Source organism: Cricetulus griseus (genome assembly GCF_003668045.3).
Source record: "Cricetulus griseus strain 17A/GY chromosome 1 unlocalized genomic scaffold, alternate assembly CriGri-PICRH-1.0 chr1_1, whole genome shotgun sequence".
Classification (NCBI taxonomy): Eukaryota; Metazoa; Chordata; class Mammalia; order Rodentia; family Cricetidae; genus Cricetulus; species Cricetulus griseus.
In genome coordinates this window covers 132,639,893-132,661,827 of record NW_023276807.1, presented here as the reverse complement: position 1 = coordinate 132,661,827, position 21,935 = coordinate 132,639,893, and the positions used below count along the sequence as shown (strand labels likewise).

At 38.9% G+C, this 21,935-nt stretch overlaps 1 protein-coding gene across 3 annotated transcripts in view; it reads left to right on the top strand.

The window, feature by feature from the left end:
• Positions 1–20,914, top strand: part of Pds5a (PDS5 cohesin associated factor A) — a 100,193-nt gene extending 79,279 nt beyond the window's left edge. For all 3 annotated transcript variants that reach the window (XM_027390762.2, XM_027390760.2, XM_027390764.2), the window contains exons 27-33: positions 2,960–3,092; positions 3,748–3,867; positions 7,060–7,122; positions 7,610–7,755; positions 8,906–9,014; positions 12,687–13,039; positions 18,426–20,914. In XM_027390762.2, the coding sequence (XP_027246563.1) occupies positions 2,960–3,092; positions 3,748–3,867; positions 7,060–7,122; positions 7,610–7,755; positions 8,906–9,014; positions 12,687–13,039; positions 18,426–18,429 (928 nt within the window). In that variant the 3' untranslated portion in view covers positions 18,430–20,914. The remainder of the gene's footprint in view (positions 1–2,959; positions 3,093–3,747; positions 3,868–7,059; positions 7,123–7,609; positions 7,756–8,905; positions 9,015–12,686; positions 13,040–18,425) is intronic.
• Positions 20,915–21,935: the final 1,021 nt, after the last annotated feature.

Genomic DNA, 21,935 nt, shown 5'->3' with positions numbered 1-21,935 from the left:
GTAGGTGATGGTGGAACCCCTGGAACTGGAGTTACAGATAGCTAGTCAAGAGGGGTGGGGGGGGTGCAGAGGAGAGAGGAAACATGTGTATCTATGTGTATGAAGCTCTGGGTTGGAGCCGCAGCCCCACATAAAACAAGCATGGCAGCATATACCTATAATCCCACTATTCGATCAGAAGTCAAGGTAATCCTCAGTTACATAGCAGGTTTAAGTCAGCCTGGGATAGTTAAGACTCTATCTCAGAAATCTAAAGGGGTTAAAAAAAAAAAAACTTTATCACCCCTGAAAAAAATTTCCTAAAGGAGGCCATAAATTTGAAAGACAGCAAGCAATGTTATATACATGAGAGGAGTTGAAGGAAGGAAAAGGAAGAGAGAAATGATGTAATCATATGATAATCTAAAAAATGTTACTTATTTAAATATTTTCTTATCTCTAAGTAGATATAAATAAAAGCTCAAATTTTAAAAAAAGAAATCTCAAGAAGTATGTATCCATGTGTGAAATGTTCTGGGGCAAGTCTGCAAATAATTGCGAAACACTTGAATGAAGTATTTATAATACAGTTTTAGAAACGGTGTAGGATGAGTGAATTAAGTGAGAATTGTGCATAAAGACCTCTAAATGCTGGGTGGTGCACACCTTTAATACCAGCGCTTGGAAAAGGTGGATCTTTGTGAGTTCAAGGCCAGTCCTGGTCTACAGAGTGATTTCCAGGACAGCCAGGACTGTCTGTCACACAGAGAAACCCTGGGGGTAGGGACACATCTAAGAAACTTTGAAGCAATACAAACTTTCCCCCATTGTTCTGTGTATTTATTTGGCTTTCACTTGTCCACAGTACAAATTTTTTTAGGAGTACTTAGCTAGCCAGGCAGTTGTGGGAGGGTTACATATATTAGTGATGCTGGTGCAGTAGTGTTCATCTGCAGCTCTGACATGCACTCTGTGGCAGGAAATTCTCAGCGTTGCAGATCTCTTATCAGAGATAAGAGCATACACACATATGCTTGTTTTTTTGAGAGTACATTAACCAGTTTATTATAGGGTGGCGGGAGACAGAGACAGAGAGAAGGTAAGAGCAAGAAGGGGAGAGGAAGGAGAAGAGGAGGGGCCACATCTGTTTTTTAATGTAGTTTTGATATGGAACCAGTACTGTGCAAGAAGTCATTGGGACTAAAATTGAAATCAGTGGTCTTGTAACTTCTGTTTTTCATTATATAGGAACAAATTCTTCCCTAAGAGTGCTAGAGTGGTGATATGAACAGAGTAAAGGTTGAAAATAGCTTCTTCTCAAGAGCTGTTATCTCCCAACAGTAATTCTAATTTGCTGTTCTTTGTAAAAGGATCAAGGATTTTGCAAGTTGGGGCTGGAGAGAGGGCTCAGCAGTTTAGAGCACTGGCTGCTCTTCCAGAGGTCCTGGGTTCAATTCCCAGCGCCCACATGGCAGCTCACAACTGTCTGTAACTCCAGTTTCAGGGAACCCAACACCCTCACACTGATATACATGCAGGCAATACACCAATGCACATAAAATAAAAATAAGAATCTTGCAAATTAATAGAATGTTAGGATTCTGAGAATCCAGAGAAGTAATGAGGTGTCCACTTCAGCAAGCTGAGTGCCTCACCCTTAAACAATGCATAAATCCAGTGTGATCACCTTCACACAGTACAGCTGGTTGTTCAGATAGTTCTGCATGCACACACAGTCACTCAGGTGAAGTTTGCTCATGCTTATATTACATGTCTTTATTAAAAGTATAAAATCAGATCAGGTTTTAAAGACTGATCCATCTTTTTATGTTAGTAACATAAGGATTTGACTCTAATAAAAAGAAAAAAAGTTTCTAGGACGTTCTTTGAGTATAAAATAGGGGTGATTTTTGTATTTGTTGCATTTTTCTGTTTTACTGCTTTGAATGTTCAGAGTCCAGTAGTAATCTAGACATGACTCTGCCAGAGTTAACAAATGTGGATATTTTCACTTTTCATGTAAACTGTTAATCTAGCCTCCTACAACATTTAATACAGGCAAAGAAGTCCTTATGTTTAAAAAAAAAAAGAAGAAGAAGAAGAAGCAAGGTCTCTTGTAGCCCAGTGTAGGCTCAAACCAGCTATGTAGTAAGGACTCCTTGAGCCTCCACCTCTCAGATGTGTGTTAGCCTCCACCTCTCAGATGTGTGTTACCACGCCTGGTTTGTGCATCGCCAGAGATGAAACTCCATGGCTACATGCCCAGACCCTCACATAAATTGTTATCAAATTAATTCTACCTTTTCAATGGAGTAAAGCACGTATTCTGATCTATAAATCATTTTGGGAACTTGGCAGAAAACAAACTCTTTCACCATATTTGTCAATTTGGGGTTCATTCTTCCTTTGAAAACTCACTTGTTTGTCCCATTCTTACAGTTTATGTATTTTACAAGGTACCACTTAGATGCATGGCTGTTTATCACACACTGTAGTCTCATACATGTTATTCACACATCACAGTTACATACCAGTAAGATGCTGTCCTCTCAGTTACATGCCAAGTAGCAAATAGTGCTGAGGATGTGTGGTGGTGTATTGATTTGTTCATCTCCACTGTGGTGTGTAAAAACACACCACACTCTAAGTGTTATGTACCTCATAGAACTGCCAGAAGTTCTCAAATTTAGCTGTGTTTTATTTTAAATGTTTTGTGAGCCACATATGGCTCATACCTATAATTTTAACACTGAGGACATAGGGGCAGGAAGATGAGACATAACTAAGCTACATAGTGAGTTGGACACCAGCTTGGGTTGTAAGATACCCTGTCTCAAAAAAAAAAAAAAAATTAACTTGAATTAATAAAATGATAGGTCACTATTTTGTTTTTACTTTATGGAGACACCAAGCTTCTCAGACTTACTAATCCATTAGGCAAAAAAAATCTTCATTTATTCTCTTTGTGTTTTTTATTTAGGTGCCTGTGGTTTATGCTTGAAGTCTTAATGACAAAGAATGAAAACAACAGCCATGCCTTTATGAAGAAAATGGCAGAGAACATCAAACTGACCAGAGATGCCCAGTCTCCAGATGAATCTAAGACGAATGAGGTAAAACAAGTGTTAGGCAATGGATGTCAAAGGAAAATACATCAGCCAACTTGCAGTTGCCAAATAGTTTAAATAACAGTGTCTATTAAAATATATTTATAGTCACTTAAAATTTTCAGATATTTTTAAATGTATATGAGTATTTTGCATGTATAAATGTACCAAGTGTTTGCCTGCTGCCCATGGAGGTCAGAAAGAGGAGCTGAGTCCTCCGGAACTGGAGTCATGGATGTTTGTGAGTTACCATGTAGTTGTTGGTAACCAGATCCATGTCTACAGGAACAACAAGTGCTGTTAACTCCTGAGCCTTCTCTCCAGCCCCAATTTTGAGTTTCTTTTTAACGCCTATACTCACAAAATTTGTTTTCCTGGAAGCGTTTAATATTCAAAAAGGCACTAACACTTAGGCAGGAAGATACAAACTGATAGAACATAGAGCAGTCTCATGTTAGAAACTTCTTTCTAGTGAGCTAGAGAATATGGATACCCTTTTGGTTTGCCTTCTTTACGGGGATTCTGAAGAATGCTGAACTGTTCCAGGAGCAAGTGGTGACATGTCTTTTTCAACTTGAATTTATGTTATCTGATGGATTTGGTACTTGTGATTATCATGTAATCATGGAAGCTATGCAATTGTCCTTCTTTTATTCTCTAGAAACTGTATACAGTCTGTGATGTGGCTCTGTGTGTTATAAATAGTAAAAGTGCTATGTGCAATGCAGACTCCCCTAAGGACCCGGTCCTCCCAACAAAGTTCTTCACACAACCTGAAAAGGTAATTTTCCTCACTCCAATTTTCTATTGCACTAAAGGTGATTTCAATTTCATTCAACGCTAGTGACATTTTAAAATGATGTTAGCCTTTTTTTATTAAAACAACTGCTTGAATGTTTCTTTTATTGTGTGTACTTGTGTTTTGAGATTTATACTTAGGACCTTGTACATGCTAGGCAAGAAGCTCCACAGTGAGCTCTATTCTGAGCTAAAGAGAACATTTGTACAGAATGGACAATGTTGTCAGGCAAGGTGTACACTGGGAAAGCTGAAGCTGGAACATCATGATTTCAAGGCCAGAGGAAGTATGGATGGATAGACAAAGACATAAAGACGTATAGAAGGTCAAAGGATGGATTCATGGATGGATGGGCTAAGATGTTAGAATATTTGCCTAACACATTAAAGGCGTGGTATCACAATCATTTAATCTCAGCAAAGCAAGTTCCAGGACAGAGAAACCCTGTTCTTTTTTTTTCTTTTCTTTTTTTTTTTTTTTTTGAAATAAAGGACAAGCAAAACAAGATGTTAGGATGTTTGTAGTTACATAATTACAAATACATCTGTGTGTGAAATACAGTGTGAGTTCATGAACAACTTGAGTAGGCATTCTCCTTCCATGTGGGTTACAGGTGTCAGACTTATACTGGAGGCCTCTAACAAGCAATCCCACCCACTGAGACATCTTGCTGGCCCAGTCAGCCTTGTCCCATTCCGTGTAACACCTCCCACCCCCCAAATCAGTGCTTCTTTGTGTAGCTATGGCTGTCCTAGAATTCAGATCCAACTAGCCTCTGCCTCTTAAATGATGGGACTAAAGGTATGCATCACCGTGCCTAGCCCTTCAATTTTTTACTAGCATACTGCTTTGAATCTGGTACTGTCAAACACTAGAACATCAGGCATATGCAAGTCTGTTGAGGTGGTGATATTTCTTCTTAAGCAAAGAAAGTAAATTTTGGTGTCTAGAATTTTGAACCATTATTTTAGCTACATAAAAGCTTTTTTTGTCAACGAAATTGCATAGCTGAATTGGACATGGTGGCAAACACTTCTAGTCCAAGCTTAGCACTAAGGAGCTGAAGCTGAATCACGTAACAAGACCCAGGGTATGTTGGGGATAGGAGGGAAGCAAAGCAAAACATAGAATCCTCTTAGGTACAGTTAAGCCCCCTGTTCAGATCTATCATAACTACATGTAGATACATTTCCTAAAAAAAAAAACATAGTTTTAAACAGTGCTACATAAGGCCATTTTTATGCATATATGTCCTGTACTTTGAATGTGGCCACCTTTGCATGCCCACTCCCCCCAATTAGGTATTGCTGTGTTACACAAACTTCTCTTGAATTCTAGATGCTACAGATACTTGTTGCTTCAGTTAACACCTGTTGTACTTTATAGTTTTGGGGGTCTGTCCTGGAACTAGCTCTTTTTTTATTATTATTATTATTATTAGTTCTAGTTAGGGAACAAGCTTATTTCAAGTCCCTTCTCCCTCTCCCTCCCCTAACCCCAAACTTCCTCCCCCACCCCATCCACCCACCACTCCCCAGGCAGGGTAGGGCCCTCAACCGGGGCTCTGCAAAGTCCACCAAGTCTTCCTATGCTGGTCCTGGGCCCTTCCCCATGTGTCCAGGGCCAGAGTGTAACCCTTCATATGGGATGGGCTCTCAAAGTCCCTTCTTGCACCAGGGAAAAATACTAATCCACCACCAGAGGCTCCCTGGAGTGCAGAGGCCTCCTTATTGACATCCATGGAACTAGCTCTTATAGACCAGGCTGGTCTCCAACTCACAGACAACCTCCTGCCTCTGACGCCCAAGTACTAGGATTAAAAGCATGTGCCACCACCGCCTGGCTTCTGTACTTTATTTTTAACATCCAGAATATTTAATAAGGAGAAATGAAACTTTTAGTTGGTCATAATGGTACACCCCTTTAATCCCACCATTTTGAGGCAAGTTGGACCTCTGAGTCCAAGGCTAGCCTAGTCTACATAGTGAGTTTCCATGTCCATAAGGGTTCCTTCCCAATCCCTCACCCCCCAAAATATGTTTTATATATACATCGATATAATTCAGCAAAATATCAGTGTTCACAATTGATTTATTTATTGACTAGTATCAATACTGTTAGGGAATGTTATGTCGACTTAGTTGTATTGTGGTGAGTTTGTTTTTATGATTTGAACATAGGTCTTATAGTTCTACAAATTAAACAAATTTTTTATTTCTTTTAATATTTATATATTTTATGTACCTTCGTGCACACCAGAAGTTGGAATCTTATTCCATTACAGATGTTTGTGAGCCAATTCTGGGAATTGAACAAAGAACCTCGGAAGAGCAGCCAGTGCTCATAACTGCTGAGCCATATCTCCAGCCCATACCTGTTTTTTGACACAGGGTCATTATAGCTCAGGCTGGCCTTAAACTTGAGTTATACTTTTGCCACAATCTCCCAGTAATGGGTATATAAGCATACATCACTGTACCCAGCTCAAAATGTTAAGACGGGTTCTTGTATTTTTAATAATGATAATTGAAATAGAGTATGGAGTTCCTTATATAAGTGCCTAGGATAAGCCTGACATGGTATTAGGAGATCAGGAACCCAACAGCTGGTGTACATAAGACTGTTTCAAAAATAAAATTAAAGTACCAACAAATACATACTGTCTGCTTTATCAACTGGAAAGTAGATTGTGGTGATAATACTGTAAACAGTAAGAAAGACTAGGAATATAGTTTCTTTAAAATGTTAGAGTGAGTTTTTTACAGGCACTACATACAAATGGTGAACTTACAAAATGCAGGCAAAACACACACTAGGTATTTCCAGTTGTGGTGCTACAAGTCTTTATTCCCAGCACTGTGAAATCAGAGGCAGGAGGATCTCTTGAGTTCAAGGCCAACCTGATCTACATAGTGAGATCTAGAACATCCAGGGCTACTTAAAATGAACAAGCAAAAATGTGAAATGCTAAAGGGGTAAGGATATTACTCTACAGAAAAGTTCTTGCCAAGTTATACACCGTTTGTTGGGGTCATTCAATTAGCACATACCAAGGAAGGGAAAAATGGACCTCCTGCACAAGTACAATTGCTGCTTGTAGGGAAGAGCCTGAAGATATTGTTTAGATGATGAAAGTGTTCTATTTGGTTGTTTTTTGTTCTTTTTTCAAAATAGGACTTCTGTAATGACAAAAGCTACATTTCAGAAGAGACAAGAGTGCTTCTCTTAACAGGAAAGGTACCACACTATATTGGGGGAGTTTGCTTAATGTGTATATTGTGTCTGCTGTATGCCCCTAGATCATTAGGGATGCATTGTTGGTTTATACAGCATCGATATTCTCAGAATCGTTGCCACATATCTTGGCAGTGGTCTAAAGCACAAATTTATTTAAAATTCATAGTGCATAATTTTATAAGTAATATGATTTGGTGATGTAAGATTACTACATTCAGTAGTCTCCTTCCAAGGCATCATTTATTTCCATGTGTTTCAGAGGCATGGATTTTGTTTTAAGAAATAAAATATAGCAAATATTGCCTCATTATTAAGTGAAGATAATTCATATATTTTGCTTATTTTAAGAGAGCCAAACATATTTTCCAGAATTATTTATAACATCATTCCAAGAGAATGGCTTAACATTAAAGCATACATCTTAGCTGTTTAAAAGTTTTTATGTATTCCTTTCCCTAAGGTGTGTTGTTTTTGCTTTTGTTTTCAGCCAAAGCCTACTGGAGTGCTAGGTACAGTTAACAAGCCTTTATCGGCAACAGGAAGGAAGCCTTATGTTAGAAGCGCTGGCGCAGAGACCGGAAGTAATGTTAACACCAATTCAGAGTTGAGTCCTTCAGCCGGAAGTCGTTCAAGGCAATTTATTTTCTCTAAATCCATTTTGTTCTTTTACCTACTGTTTGGCTTACATTTTAACTCAGTTCTGAAGTGTTGGATCATAGGACAGGCTTCTGTAGAAGAGGTTTAAAATAGTATTCGTGTATTCAGGATTTATTTATTTATTTATTCATTCATTTATTTATTTATTTTGGTTGAGGCAGGGTTTCTCTGTGTAGCTTTGGAGCCTATCCTGGCACTCGCTCTGGAGACCAGGCTGGCCTCGAACTCATGGAGATCCACCTGCCTCTGCCTCCTGAGTGCTGGGATTAAAGGCTTGTGCCACCAACGCTGGGCCAAAGGAACTTTTTTCAGTGATGAAAACGGTTTACATCTTGATTGAAGTGATATTTTCAACAGCCACCAACGCCCAGCTTTAATGTTGAGACTCAACAATGTACTTTATCTTTTCTAAGACAGGGTCTTACCATACCATGTAACTCTGTCTAGCCTAGAACTTGATATGTAGACTAGGCTGGACTCAGACTCATCTGCTTCTGCATAGACTTCCCAGTGCTAGAATTAAAGTTATTTGACACCTGGCTAACAAAGAGTGTTTTTTGAGACAGTGCTTTATTACACAGTCCAGGCTGCATGCTACAAACTTGTAGCAAGCCTCTTGTCATGGCCTCTTGGTACTAGAATTACAAATTTAAATACTAAATACTCTTGTCTGTGAAATTTAAGAATAAATTTAAGTTGGGTAGTGGTAGCACACGCCTTTAAGCCCAGCACTCGGGAGGCTGAGGCAGGCAGATCTCTGTGAGTTCAAGGACAGCCTGGTCTACACAGAGAAACCCTGTCTCAAAAAAAACAAAAAAGAATAAATTTAAAAACATAGTTTTTAAACCTCCTCATAGTACATTTAAAGATATAAATTCTAGAACAGCTATTGTTTAAATCAGTGGCGAATTTATACCTCCCAGGCAAGTAGTGTGATCAATTAAGAAATAAAATTGATTATTTTAATTCTGCTTTGAGATAATGCTTAGAACAATTTCCTGAGAATCTTTAGTTGGTTGGTTCTAGGCAGTGACTATGTCTTACGCTGTTAATGTTAAATAGGAATGGTGTATTAAAGTAAATGAAAGACCTTTGTTTTGTTTTGGTTTGGCTGTTTTTCTACTAGGGAACAGAGTTCAGAGGCATCAGAAACTGGAGTTAGTGAAAATGAGGAGAATCCTGTGAGAATAATTTCTGTCACACCTGTAAAGAATATTGATACTGTAAAGAATAAGGTAAATCTTCATTCATTTGGTTGCAGTGCTGGGGACAGGTTATGGCTTACAATGAAGTACTATCTGATCTTTCAGTGGACCCAAGTTTCATTTCCTATCTGGCAACTATCTGTCACTCCAGTTCCAGAGGTTCTGATGCCTTCTGGCCTCCATAGGCACCAGGCATACATGTGATGCACAGATGTACATGTGAGCAAAACAGTCATGCATAAAACAAAATTTAGAGTATGTAAACAAACAAAAATTAACAAGTAGACTTTTCTTATAGAGATTGCTACTATAGTTTCAAGGTTGTAGTAAGACAGCAGGTTAGTATATATAATATATATATATGTATATATATATATATGTTTATTCCAATCTTATACTCAACTGTGCTTGTTTGTAATCCTTCTTGTATTAATTATTCATAGTAACAACCTTTTTCCACACTGCCACTCCAAACAGTTTAAAGGAACAAATTTGAGAATTTGGGGGAAGTCTGAACTTCCAAAGAAGTTCACTCATGTCTCATTCCACTTTGTTTCTGCTTTATTTTTCAAAGTTTGCTGGGCAGTGGTGGCATATGTCTTTAATCCCAGCAATTGAGAGGCACAGGAAGGTGGATCTCTGTGAGTTTGAGGCCAGCCTGGTATACAGAGCAAGTGCCAGGGCTACACCAAAGGATAAATAAAATTGAGATTTGGGGTGGGGGCGTGGGGGAGGGACATCTGATGTCCAAAGGTCAGCACTCCACTTTTGCTTTTTTTTTTTGCTTGAGGGTTTCTCCTTTTTTTGTTTGTTTGTTTGTTTGTTTGTTTGTTTGTTTTTAGGGGTATGTGTGTGTACACGCCTGCTATATCATGGGTTTGAGGTCAGAGGACAATGTCTGTTTGTCTGTGCTGCTCAGTGTACTCCAGGTTGACTGGCCCTTGAGCTCTAGCTTGTTCATCTTTTCCACTTCCTTTCAGGGTTACAAATGCTTGCCATTACATTTGCCTTCTCCTGCATATGTGTTGGGGATTGGACCCACTTTTATGTGCTGAGTTATTTTCCTAGTCTTGCTGTATGGACCAGGAAGGCTTCTAAATTGTGAGACATGTTCTAACATGACATTTAAGCTGCAGCTCCCAATTCCCTTTCTTTTTTCTTTTTTAAGTATGTAATACTGACTTGTATATGCATGGTTTGCAGTACCAGTAGAAGCCAGAAGGAAATGGATACCCCAGAGCTGGAGTTACAGTTGGTTGTGAGCTGTGTTATGGGTGCCAGGAGTGAACTTAAGTCCTCTGCAAGAATACTAATCCTCATCTCCCAGTTTTCTTTATGATTTTAAATACTTACCTCATTTTATGTGTATGACTGCTTTGCTGCATATATGTCAGTGTGCCAAGTACACACGGATGTCAGAGGAAGGTGTTGGATCCACTGGAACTAGAGTTTCATATGGTTATAAGCTACCATGTGGGCTCTGGAAGTCGTCTTCAAGAGCAACAAGTGCTCCTAAGCAGTGAGCCAAATTTGTATGCCCTCTCCCATTCTCTTAACAGGAAGGAAACAGTGTTTTTAACAGGAAGGAAAGCAGTGAAGCTCAATATAGGAGCATAAGTTAAATCTGATTTTAATCCTGGCTCTGCCACTCACTGGCTTGAGTGTTGATTTAGATAGCTTTACTTCTGGAACCTTCCATTCACTTATAAAATGAAATCAGTTGTTCATCTCAGTAGGAATGGCTTGAAACAGCATGTTAATAGACAACTCAGGAAAACCTCATTGCCAAAATTCTTAGAATGCAGGAACCAGTAAATCTGCTTATTATGGGACTGTGTACAGAATTAATTAGGCTGGGCATAAAGAAGCTTTACAAGTTACATTGCTGCTATAGACAATAAGTCACATATACATTCATGGGATCTTGTGACCTCACTAGCCTCCAGCTAAAATGAAGTGAACTTTTTATACATTGGGCTCACTTTTTTTCCTCCCTCTTTCTCTCTTTCCCTCCCTCCATGTGTGTATCTATGTCTGTATGTTTTATGCTAGAGAGCAAAAGCAGGCTTTGGTGCCTGTGAAACATTGTTTGTTTTGTTTTTGTTTCTTTAAGATTTTATTTATTTATTATGTATACAACATTCTGCTTCCATGTATATCTGTACACCAGAAGAGGGCACCAGATTTCATAACGGATGGTTGTGAGCCACCATGTGGTGGCTGGGAATTGAACTCAGGACCTCTGGAAGAGCAGTTGGTGCTTTTAACTCTGAGCCATCTCTCCAGCCTCGAAGCATGGTTTTATAGCCTGGCTACAACCCTGGGCAAGTGGGACATGTAAACTCTTATTTCTGGAAGGTCAAAATTTTCTTGTGAGTGATTTGAAATAGCAGACTGAATCATTCCTTCCACTTAAGAATGTTCTTAAGGGCAACTTGATGTGACACAGTTGTACTTTCAAAAAAGTATGAAAGATTCAATGAGTTCTCTTTTAAGATGACACCATAATTTTTTCCTCAGGTTTGACCTTCAAGCCTCCAGGCTCTTGCTATCTTTCTCTAATACAGGCACTGTAAAGACATAAGGGAATATTTCTTGCCAACCAGTTTCTTACGAAAATTGATACATAAACCAATGTATTGGTCCTCTTGAAAATTGTGCGTACATATGTGTGTGTTGTTTGTTTTGGTGAAGGGGTGTTTTGAGATAGCCTTCATCGGTAGTCCCTATTGCCCTGGTACTTGCTATTTAAACTCTTGAGTTCCTGGTCATCTTCCTGCCTCCAATTACAAGTGCTAGCATTATAGGTATATGACACCCAACATGGATATTACACAGAGAAACCATATCTTGAAAGAGTGATATATTTTAGAGAATGTCCTTAGGAAAACCAGGAGCCAACGAGAATGATGGGAAACCAAGTCGATTTTCTTTAAGGCATTTTGGTTTTCTGTGCATGTGTGTCATGTGTGCAGCTGCCCAAAGAAGATAGAAGCAGGTGTGGGGTTTCATGGAGCTAGAGGTTTTTGTTTGTTTGTACCCTTCTTGGTCAAGTTAGTACTGATCATTGGATGGTCCCTTATCTTGTTGGCTTTATTTGGGCAGTAACTCATAGTTGCAGTGAGTTCAGGAGTTGAGCACTTCTCCCCATCCTTTGGTCCACACATTCTTTCTGCCCCCTCTTCTGTGATGAGCCCTGAATCATGGTAATGGAGGCAAGAGTGGACTAAAAAATATGCCCTATTTAGAGATGAGCTCTTGCTATTAACAAGCACTCACTGAGCATATTGTATATCCTAGGCACCGTCCTTATCCTTGGGAGCCTACTTTCCTAATGTAATAAAGCAGTCAATCAGAAACCCTGGCATCCCAACTCCTTTAAATTATTTTCAAAGGGACTGTTGACATGGCTCCACTCATGAAGGGGATTGGTGCTTAGCCTGATACTCTGAGTTCCATCTCCAGGTCCCAGATGATGGAAGGGGAGAGAACTGACTCCTTCAAGTGATTCTCTGACCTCTACACATGTACCATGGAATGCAAGTGTGCACAGACAAAATACATAATGAAATGTAGTAACAAATTTAAAGTAGTTTCCAGGAGCTAAGAAGAATCAGTTTATTTTTTAAAATTCCTAATCTTTTCTAATATGTTCAAGTGTTTAAGGAATTTAGGTTTCGACTTGTGTTTGTGCTCTTGTAGGAAATTAATTCTGATCAGCCCACCCAAGGCAACATCAGCACTGACCGAGGAAAGAAAAGGATTGCAACAGCAGCTGGTACTGAGAATATCCAACAGAAAGCAGATGAGAAAGTTGATGAGTCGGGACCTCCTGCCCCTTCCAAACCTAGGAGAGGACGACGCCCCAAATCTGAATCTCAGGGCAATGTAACCAAAAATGATGATCTAAATAAACCCACTAGCAAAGGAAGGAAGAGAGCTGCAGGCAGCCAGGAGAGCCCTGGGGGTCTGGAAGCAAGTAATGCCAAAGCGCCCAAGCAACAAGACGGAGCCAAAAAGGCAGCACCAGCAGAGAGACAAATTGACTTACAAAGGTAATGTACACAGTCATTCTCACTTTGTCAAGGACCATGGAAGTGTTGACAATAGCAAAATATCCATAGTGGGATGGATTCTTGCTCTGAAAGAACATGCTTCCCCATGTTGGCACTCTATAGGGAATAGAAAACATTTTCATTATGTGTAGTGGTACAGTAAATGTATAAAAATGGACGAGACGGGTGGTGCCCACCTATAATCCCAGTCCTTGGAGGCAGAAGGAGCTAATGAGTTCAACCCCAACCTGGACTATGAAGGCAAGACCTTGTCTCAAAAGAGGGAGAGAGAACAAGAATTAAACTTGGTATTTAAATTACTTCTTCGAAAAGAATAACATTCTGAACATACTACAAAATGGAGGAACCTTGAGGGCATTATGCTAAATTAAATAAACTAGTCTCTGAAGGGTGTGATTCAGGGCTTTTGTAGTTTTGTTTTGCTTGTTTGAACCCTGATAAGCCTTGAACTTAGTCCTCCTGCCTTAGCCTCTTGAGTGTTGGGGTTGCAATGTGAACCATTGTTCTGCATCTGGTGATTAGCTGTCTCTGTGAGGTCATTGCAGTAGTGGCTCTTGAAGACTGAGAAGACAGACCTTAGAAATGTTTATGAAGTTTCAGGTGAAGGTACTGAAAAATGTCCTAGAAATGGATGGTGATGGGTATTTTACTATGGTGTGAATATACAAATCTCCACTAACTGTATACAGAAAGTTTACTACATAAAAATCTAAGTTGATTGCTTATTCTCTAAAATTCTGGGGAGTGAATTCATTTTAGATTTTGAAATTTTATAGCGTTTGCATATATACAATGCCATCTAAGGGATGGAAATCATTTCTAACACAAAATTCACAGTTTTCTCTCTCTCTCTCTTTGTGTGTGTGTGTGTGTGTGTGTGTGTGTGTGTGTGTGTGTGTGTGTGTGTGTGTGTGTGTGTGTGTGTGTGTTGTTTTTGAAGACAATATCACTGTGTAGCCTTGGCTGTCCTGGAACTCACTCTGTAGACCAGGCTTGTCTCAAACTCAGAGAGATCTCCCTGCCTCTGCCTCCCAAGTGCTAGGATTAAAGGCCTGTGCCAACACTGTAGCAACCACCTCTACCACTGGGTGCTTTGTTTTGAGACATAGTTTCACTGTAGAATAGGCTGGCCTGCTGATGAGCTTGTAGACCATTGCTTAACTCTTGGCAGTCTTCCTGCTTTGATCGCTCTAGTGCTGGAACTATAGACATGAGCCACCATGCCTTGCTTCTTATGTTTATACACGAATCCTGAAAATATAAGCCCGAGAATATATCTCAGGTGATAAAGTGTTTGTCTGTTATGGATGATGTGTCCTAGGCTTTGTTCCAAAACCGTCTAAACTCAGGTGTGATGGCATAGAAGTTCAAGGTCAACCTTGCCTCATTTGAGGCCACATAAATAAGACTCAAAAATAAAAAAATCAATAAAGAAAAAAGGTAATTTCATGTTGTATTTTTAGTGTGTCTATATTCTTGACCACATTCTATGACTTGATCAAATGTGTAATTTTCCACTTATTGCCTCATCAGCATTTTGAAGCATTTCATATTTTTGGTTTTCAGATTAGGAATGTGTAACCTGTTAGAGTAGCTGTTGCTGATACAATTCTTCTGTGAGCAGTGCTTGTGGCTAAGCTAAGGGTGGTGTGAGTGCACTAAGTGAGCTAAGGGTGGTGTGAGTGCACTAAGTGTACTAAGCTGAGCTAAGAGTGCCTTGTCGCAGGCTAAGGGACCAATGGAGCAAGCTTCCTTTGCTTATATGAACAGTGAAGGTAGGATTAAACAAATACAGTATGGCTCCAGTTTTGTAATCCTACAATATTGTGCTTTCAGGATTCAATTATCCAAATTTTCCTGCTGTTTATGCTTGTTATTCTAATGCTGAGGATATTTATTTGCATGTTGGCTATTGTAGTTCATGTGACCCTTCTTCTAATGTTGAATATGTTTCCATCATTTTTACTGTTAGATAAACATCAAGAATTTAACGTAATCACATTTTAGAATTTTACTTATTTTTTTTTAAGATTTTATTTTTATTTATTATGTATACAGTGTTCTGCCTGCATGTATGCCTGCAGGCCAGAAGAGGGCACCAGATCTCATTACAGATGGTTGTGAGCCACCACGTGGTTGCTGGGAATTGAACTCAGGTCCTCTGGAAGAGCAGTCAGTGCTCTTAACCTCTGAGCCATCTCTCCAGCCCCCATAATCACATTTTAAACTAGACCAACTGTAAACACATTTCAGACAGAGCACATGCAGAGAAAAGTCCCCACTTCAGGGAAAGTGGCAAACGTAGAGTAGTTGAAACACCCAAAGAAGAAACAAACCATGATGAAAGTTGGTTAGATTTACCTGTAAAGCAGTGCTTGTCAACTTGTGGGTCGTGATCCCTTTCCCAGACCTCTGTCTCCAAAAAATATTTACATTGTGATTCATAACAGTAGCAAAATGACAGTTAGGAAGTAGCAACAAAATAACTTTATGGTGGGGGGGTCACCACAACACGAGGAACTGTATTTGAGAGTTGTAGCATTAGGAAGGTTGATAACCATTGATATAACAGGTACATGACATATGCCTGATACATGCATGTGTGCGTGTATTAGTACCAGGAAAACTTGCTGCAAGTATATGTGGCCAGCCCTACCTTGGGAGTAAAGAAGTGTAGCCACTGCTTCAAATAAATCATCATGTCCACCGCAGTAGCCTATTAACACTGATGGCTGTAAATATATTTTTTTGAAATGAGTTGTTTTGAAATATTTTTTATCTTGTGAGCATTCAGTATCCTATTATTTAATCCCTTTGTTGTTCCCCACCCACTTTATTTATTGAAACAGGTCTCAACAACTGGAAGTTTGTCTTGGCTTTAGGTTTTGTTAATTGAATAATGGTGCTTCTCTAGATCTATGAGTTTTCCATTGTGTACTGTATCTGTTAACTAAAGGCAAACTGCTTATTAAGTTCTGTGTTGAAGGTAGTGTTGTGAGTTCCAGATCAGCCTGAGCTATAGGATAAAACCCTGTCTCAAAAACCCAAAAGCAAAGGCCAGTGGTGGTGCTGCGCACCTTTAGTCCCATACCTGAAATGTAGAGGCAGTGGAACTCTATGAGTTCAAGGTCAGCTGGTGCTCAAAACTGTTTTTATTAAAAAAACAAAAACAAGAACTGGTGAAGATGGCTCAGCCTGTAAAGGCACTTGATGCTCATGCTGATAACCAAGCTCTGACTCCAGGTCCCACGGAGTGGAGAGAACAGACTGGAGCATTAGAGCCTGGCCCTGATCCACCCCATAGCAAATGTAATACATTTTTTATCTGTATGCTTGTTTTTCCTGCATGTATGCTTATGAGGGCATTGGATCCTCTGGGACTGGAGTTAAAAACAATTGAGATGCCATTTAGGTGCTGAGAATTGAATCTGGGTCCTCTGGAAGAGCAGCCAGTGCTCTTATCCACTGAGCCATCTCTCCAGCACCTTTAAATATAAATTTAAAGGTATAAAAATAAAAGACAAGCACCAACAAAAAATACTTGTAAATATTACTGATTCTTAATGTTTTGCTTATTCTGAAGGCCAGATTCTTTCATGAGGAAGAAAGTATTCAACACCAGTGGAGGTGGCTAGGATACACCTGTGTTGATGAAGTTCTTGGCTGCCATTCACCAATATCTGGAGTTGATCCCCAACAATATATTAGCTAGGTAGTCGTGGTCACACATACCTATTGTCCTCCCAGATGGAGGCAGAGGATCAGAAGTTGAAAGTTATCCTTGGGTATGAGTGTATTTTGCTTATTAACAAATAAGCAAAACAGTATGCAAACAAACAGTCTTCAAACTTAGGGAATTTGAACTTTAAAAATATAGGATAATGGATGATAGTTTTCTTCAGGTCCATGGCTACCCAAAATACTCTGTGCAATTTTGGGAGTTCAAGGGTCTTGAAATTCCTGTCTTTTTTTTTTTTAAGATTTTATTTATTTATTATTTATACAACATTCTACTTCCATGTATAGCTGCACACCAGAAGAAGGCACCAGATCTCATAACGGATGGTTGTGAGCCACCATGTGGTTACTGGGAATTGAACTCAGGACCTCTGGAAGAGCAGTTGGTGCTCTTAACCTCTGAGCCATCTCTCCAGCCCAATTCCTGTCTTTTTTTTTTTTTTTTTTTTTTTTTTTTGCAGAAGGATTACTGGTTGCTTTGCAGTGAGAAGATAACATAACCTCGTGCTAGGCAACTTTTTATTGGAGATAGGGATGCCCAAATACTACCCCAGGTTGGCTTTGAACTTACTGTAAAGCCTCAGCCTCCTGAATATGCATTGTTCAGGCCTGTGGCAGCATGTCAGGCTTATCTCGAAGTCTGATATAAATATACTTTCAATAATAAGTAAATTTTTTTTTAATCAAAATAGTATTAACATTTTCCTTTTGGGACACAGACTGGATCGAGTCGAGCCAGTTCTTGCCAGGAGCTCTGCAGCTTGCACAGGGCTCTTGGACAGTATAGCATTAATCTTTAAACCTCTGGGAATCCTTGTGGTGACTTTCCCATTTAGCATTCCATTTCTGTTAACAGGTTTAGGACTCTATCTTATTACCAAGGTGACCTGTAAAGGAGGCTTATTTTTCTTACCACTGATTAATCTGTTAAGAATATAAAAAAGGAAAAAACAAAAACGAAGGAGCATGGGTCAAGCATGTGCAAAGCCCAAGTCCATCAAATGCCCTGCCCATGTATGTCAACTACAAATGAACAGCCACAGCTCATAAGAAAGCTCCTACTCCTCAGTAAAGAACAGATCCCATCAGGGTGTGGTCAACCCCAAACCCCATAGATGCTCTACCTGTCAGAGAAGTATAACTCTGCCATCCTGTTAACTTAACCCAAACGACATTTTCCTCCTGTTATGTTTTGTTTTGGTTGGTTGGTTTTGTTTTTGTAGAGTTTGTTTTTAGTGTTCTAAATTTTGTTTGTTAACACAGTCTAGAAATCAAGACTTGCTTTGCTATTTATAAATTGATTGTCTAATGTCTAGTGGTAATTTTTCTCCTATAATTTCATTTTTGAAAGAATTGTTTAAAATCATGCAATTATTCAAGGTGAATGGCTTTACCATTGTATACAAATTAGCAGTGAGTGACCACAGCACTTGGCAGCAGAGCAGACTTCCGTGTTGGCATTTTATTTTTATGTAGCTCAGGGTGTAGTTCCCTAAAGCTAGTGAAGTTCAAGGTCTGAAAAGTGACTTTTAGTTCATGACTTTAGATTGGAAGTGTGAAACAGAAACATGGTTCTGTTAGGCTGGTCCTTCTGTGTGTTCTAACTTTGTGTTTTTCTGTTCCCAAGGTAAAAAGAGACTTGTAAAGGGAGAAAATGAAGGCCAAACAGAAGCAGAGTCCAGGTTCTGTAAAACCTTGGATTCAAATGTCCCCAAACAGAAAACGAAGCTCACTTCAAATACACACTTTCTGCCTTGAAAACTGAAAGAAGCTAGCCTTCCTTCCTTTTTCCACAGCCACAGTGCTCTGGTGGGCATGTACAGCAGAGACTAGAGAGAGGCTGAAAGCGTCTCTGTTATCCCTCCCCAGACTTTTCCTGTGAAAAGTCAATAATTAAGCAAATTGCTTAACACTTGGTTCCAGTTCCTGCATATCTGGAGCTTAAAGGCATAATAACCATTCTTTCCATGCTGCAGTTTTCATTTAAAGAGAGTAACAGATGTCCTTACACTGACACTGAGAACTCAACCATCGTAGAGCCACACAAGAAAGCAGCTGTCTACTGAACTGAGTTTTTACGAGAGCAGATGAAATATTTGTTTTCCTTTTGGAAACTTATGTATTATTCTTTCTGCCTGTCTACTTTTCTGCAAAAAATGAGATGTACAGATTTCTGTTCCCTGCTATGAAAAGTAATGTGGCAATTTTATACATGTTGCTTTCTGATTTTTATCAGAATGAGAAAAGAATTAAAATTATTATTGATTTGCAAGTCGTAAACAATTCATATTGTGATTTCTCCCATTTTAGTTTAATATAATTTGCAATAAATGTACATATTGTTTCATAAGTAATATCATTTTAAAATGGTTTTTACTCCTATGATTATGTTGGAATATTTGGGGTTTTAAAGGAGTAAAGGTTGTCCGGGATTTGGTTTTATAATTTTTGTCACCAGATTATTATTATTAATGTAAAAAAAAAGTTGGGTTTTGTTTGTTTTGTTTTCTTTAGAAGTAGATGGACACTGGCAGCTTTGTGAGAAAACTGAGATGTGTAGGGTTGCTGTCAACTTTCAGCATCACACTGTTAGGAAATAAGCATTTTATTTTTGTCTGGTAATTGGGGCTCAATTTTTAACTTTATTTTACAGACAACTGTTACATCAATATTACGTTCCTTGGCATTCATTGTTCAACATACATAATGTGTACACCATTTGTGTGCACATAATCATATTTAATTTTTGCATAAAATAAATGCTTCTCGATGTCCTATGGAAGTCTTTAATCTTTTTATCATGCTTTCCTTTCTTAGGAATTTTTATGTGAAAGGGCTAAAGTCACAGAGAAGCAAAGAAAATGACTGCAGTCAACTCTTAGTTATCTATGTAACTGGTGGTCAATTTTGTAGTGACCATAAATAAGGGAATGATGAAGACACCTGCAAGAGCGATTGAGGAGAAACTTGAAATTAATTTTCTCATCCTCAGAGTTTTTGCCTGTCTCTACTGTTCCCACTTGGCTTGTCCCTAAAGTCCCAGCAGAATATGCTGCTGGATTCACATTATGACTTGGTCTGGATGAGACATAAAATCATTGAAGTGTCAAAATTTTTCCAGAATGAAATTCACAGATTCTCATAGATAATTGAGAGTTGGCTATAAATGGACTGGGTGAAAGATGGGCTTCTTTCAAGTGTATCTATTTTACATGTACATGTTTAAGTGTCAGATGATGGGTAGAGAACAGTGGATACCAATGACAGAAACAATATTTCTTGAAAGGGCATAAAAGCCCTACTCTTCCTGTTGCCTCTTCATAACACTCTAGAAAGTACAAAATATTGCCTCCAATATGCTGACAGAGTATCTATGCATACGGATCAGTAAGGTCCCTCAATCAGTGCTATATTCTATTTAGAAGAAGTTTGAAGTTCAGACAGCTTGATTCTTAGGGCCACCAGTTTGTCACCAACAAAACTGCATTGCTGGAATCCAGTGAACTGTATGTTGAGCAGTTAGTCACAAAGTGTAAGAAGGAACTTCTAAGTGTTTAGTATACTAAACAGGACAGCAGAACTATCCACATCCATTATGGCTCTTTGGACTTTTGCAGCAAACAGGTAATGTCAGGGTCTCTTCCTCATGGGTGTGTAAGCATAAGAGGACTAGATCTCTGGCATTAAGGGAGGGGAGAGTAAACTGGTCAAGGATTAAGCAAATTGAGAGGGACTTGTTTACTGGAAATGTGTCAGGTTTTCTTTGGAAAAATGTAAAATCTCTTAGGAATTTGGTATTTACATCTCAGAGAAATAAAACACAAAAGTGCAGACTTATATTTGAGAATTACTGTTAACCCTTTGTGTCTAGTTTGAAGCTTCTTGTATTTGTCTAAAACTACAAGCCAGAATTTTGTATCTCCTTTGATAAAAAGTGTGTATAATGTAAAGTAGTTTTGCATATCCCTGTGCTGCACATGGGCTGGATTTTTAGAATTTTTTTAAAGACTTTAAGCATAACCTTGTAATTTGTGTAAATGATGAGTGTAAAATCCTTCCATAAAATGCTTAAAAATATGCACTGTTTCAAATAAAACCAAGAAATGCAGCATTATATAGAAGTGTGGAAACCTGAATGTTCATGCCCCCCATGTCAAAGGTTGATGAAGTATGGTTGCATACTTGCATTCAAGTCTCCAGTGTAGCTTACAGTGACTGAAGAGGAAGATACTAGACAATCAATTCTAAAGGATCTCTGGAAATGTCAGTCTGTTCTTTAACATAACTTAACAAAGACCCTTGTTTCCTACTGTTCTCTGGCAAATGGTCACAAATGATGGGCATGATATACTAGTTTAATAATGGAGAGTGACCTGATCAAGTAATGGACAAAGTAAGAGATGGATGGAATAAGAGGTAAGACAGACTTATCAGGCTAGCTTTATATTTTACCTTTAATGGGTCTGTCATACTACATCTGATGCTCCCCATAGTTAGCCTCTTGATACTCATGGATTCTCAAGATGAATATTTCCTAGGGGGTGCACTTGTACTTCTGATCATTATTCTCTAAACAATGCAATGTATATCATTTAGCACTTTAACAAAAATGTATGGTAGTATATGGCTAGCAATCTCAGAATGAAGTAAAAGGGAGAAAAGATGTCACTCATGTGACCACTACACCTTTCATATGGGCCTTAAATATTTACGGGGATGGGGTACTTCTGAGAGGCTTCAACCAATCTCTCTAGTGAGGGACAGGTGTATTGACTAGAGTTCTTTGTTTCCATTTCAAGAAGCCTACCAGCTCTTGACAACACTTACTGCCTGCTCATCTAATATGGCCATCAGGGTGCAGAACTTTTTGAATTCCATTCCTTTGTTCCTTTCCTTTTTTCCCCTCTCTGTTTGGTTTTCATTTATGAGTGGTTTTTTTTTTTTTTTTTTTTTTTTTTGCATGCATGCATGTCTGTGCACCATGTGCATGCCTGGTGTCCATGGAGCTTTAAAAGGAGTGTTGGGTCCCCTGGAACTGGATTTGGAATCAAACCCAGGTCCTCTGCAAGCTCTTAATGAGCACCCCCACCCACACAGTTAGGTTTTTTTGTTTGTTTGTTTATGCAGGATCGTAAAT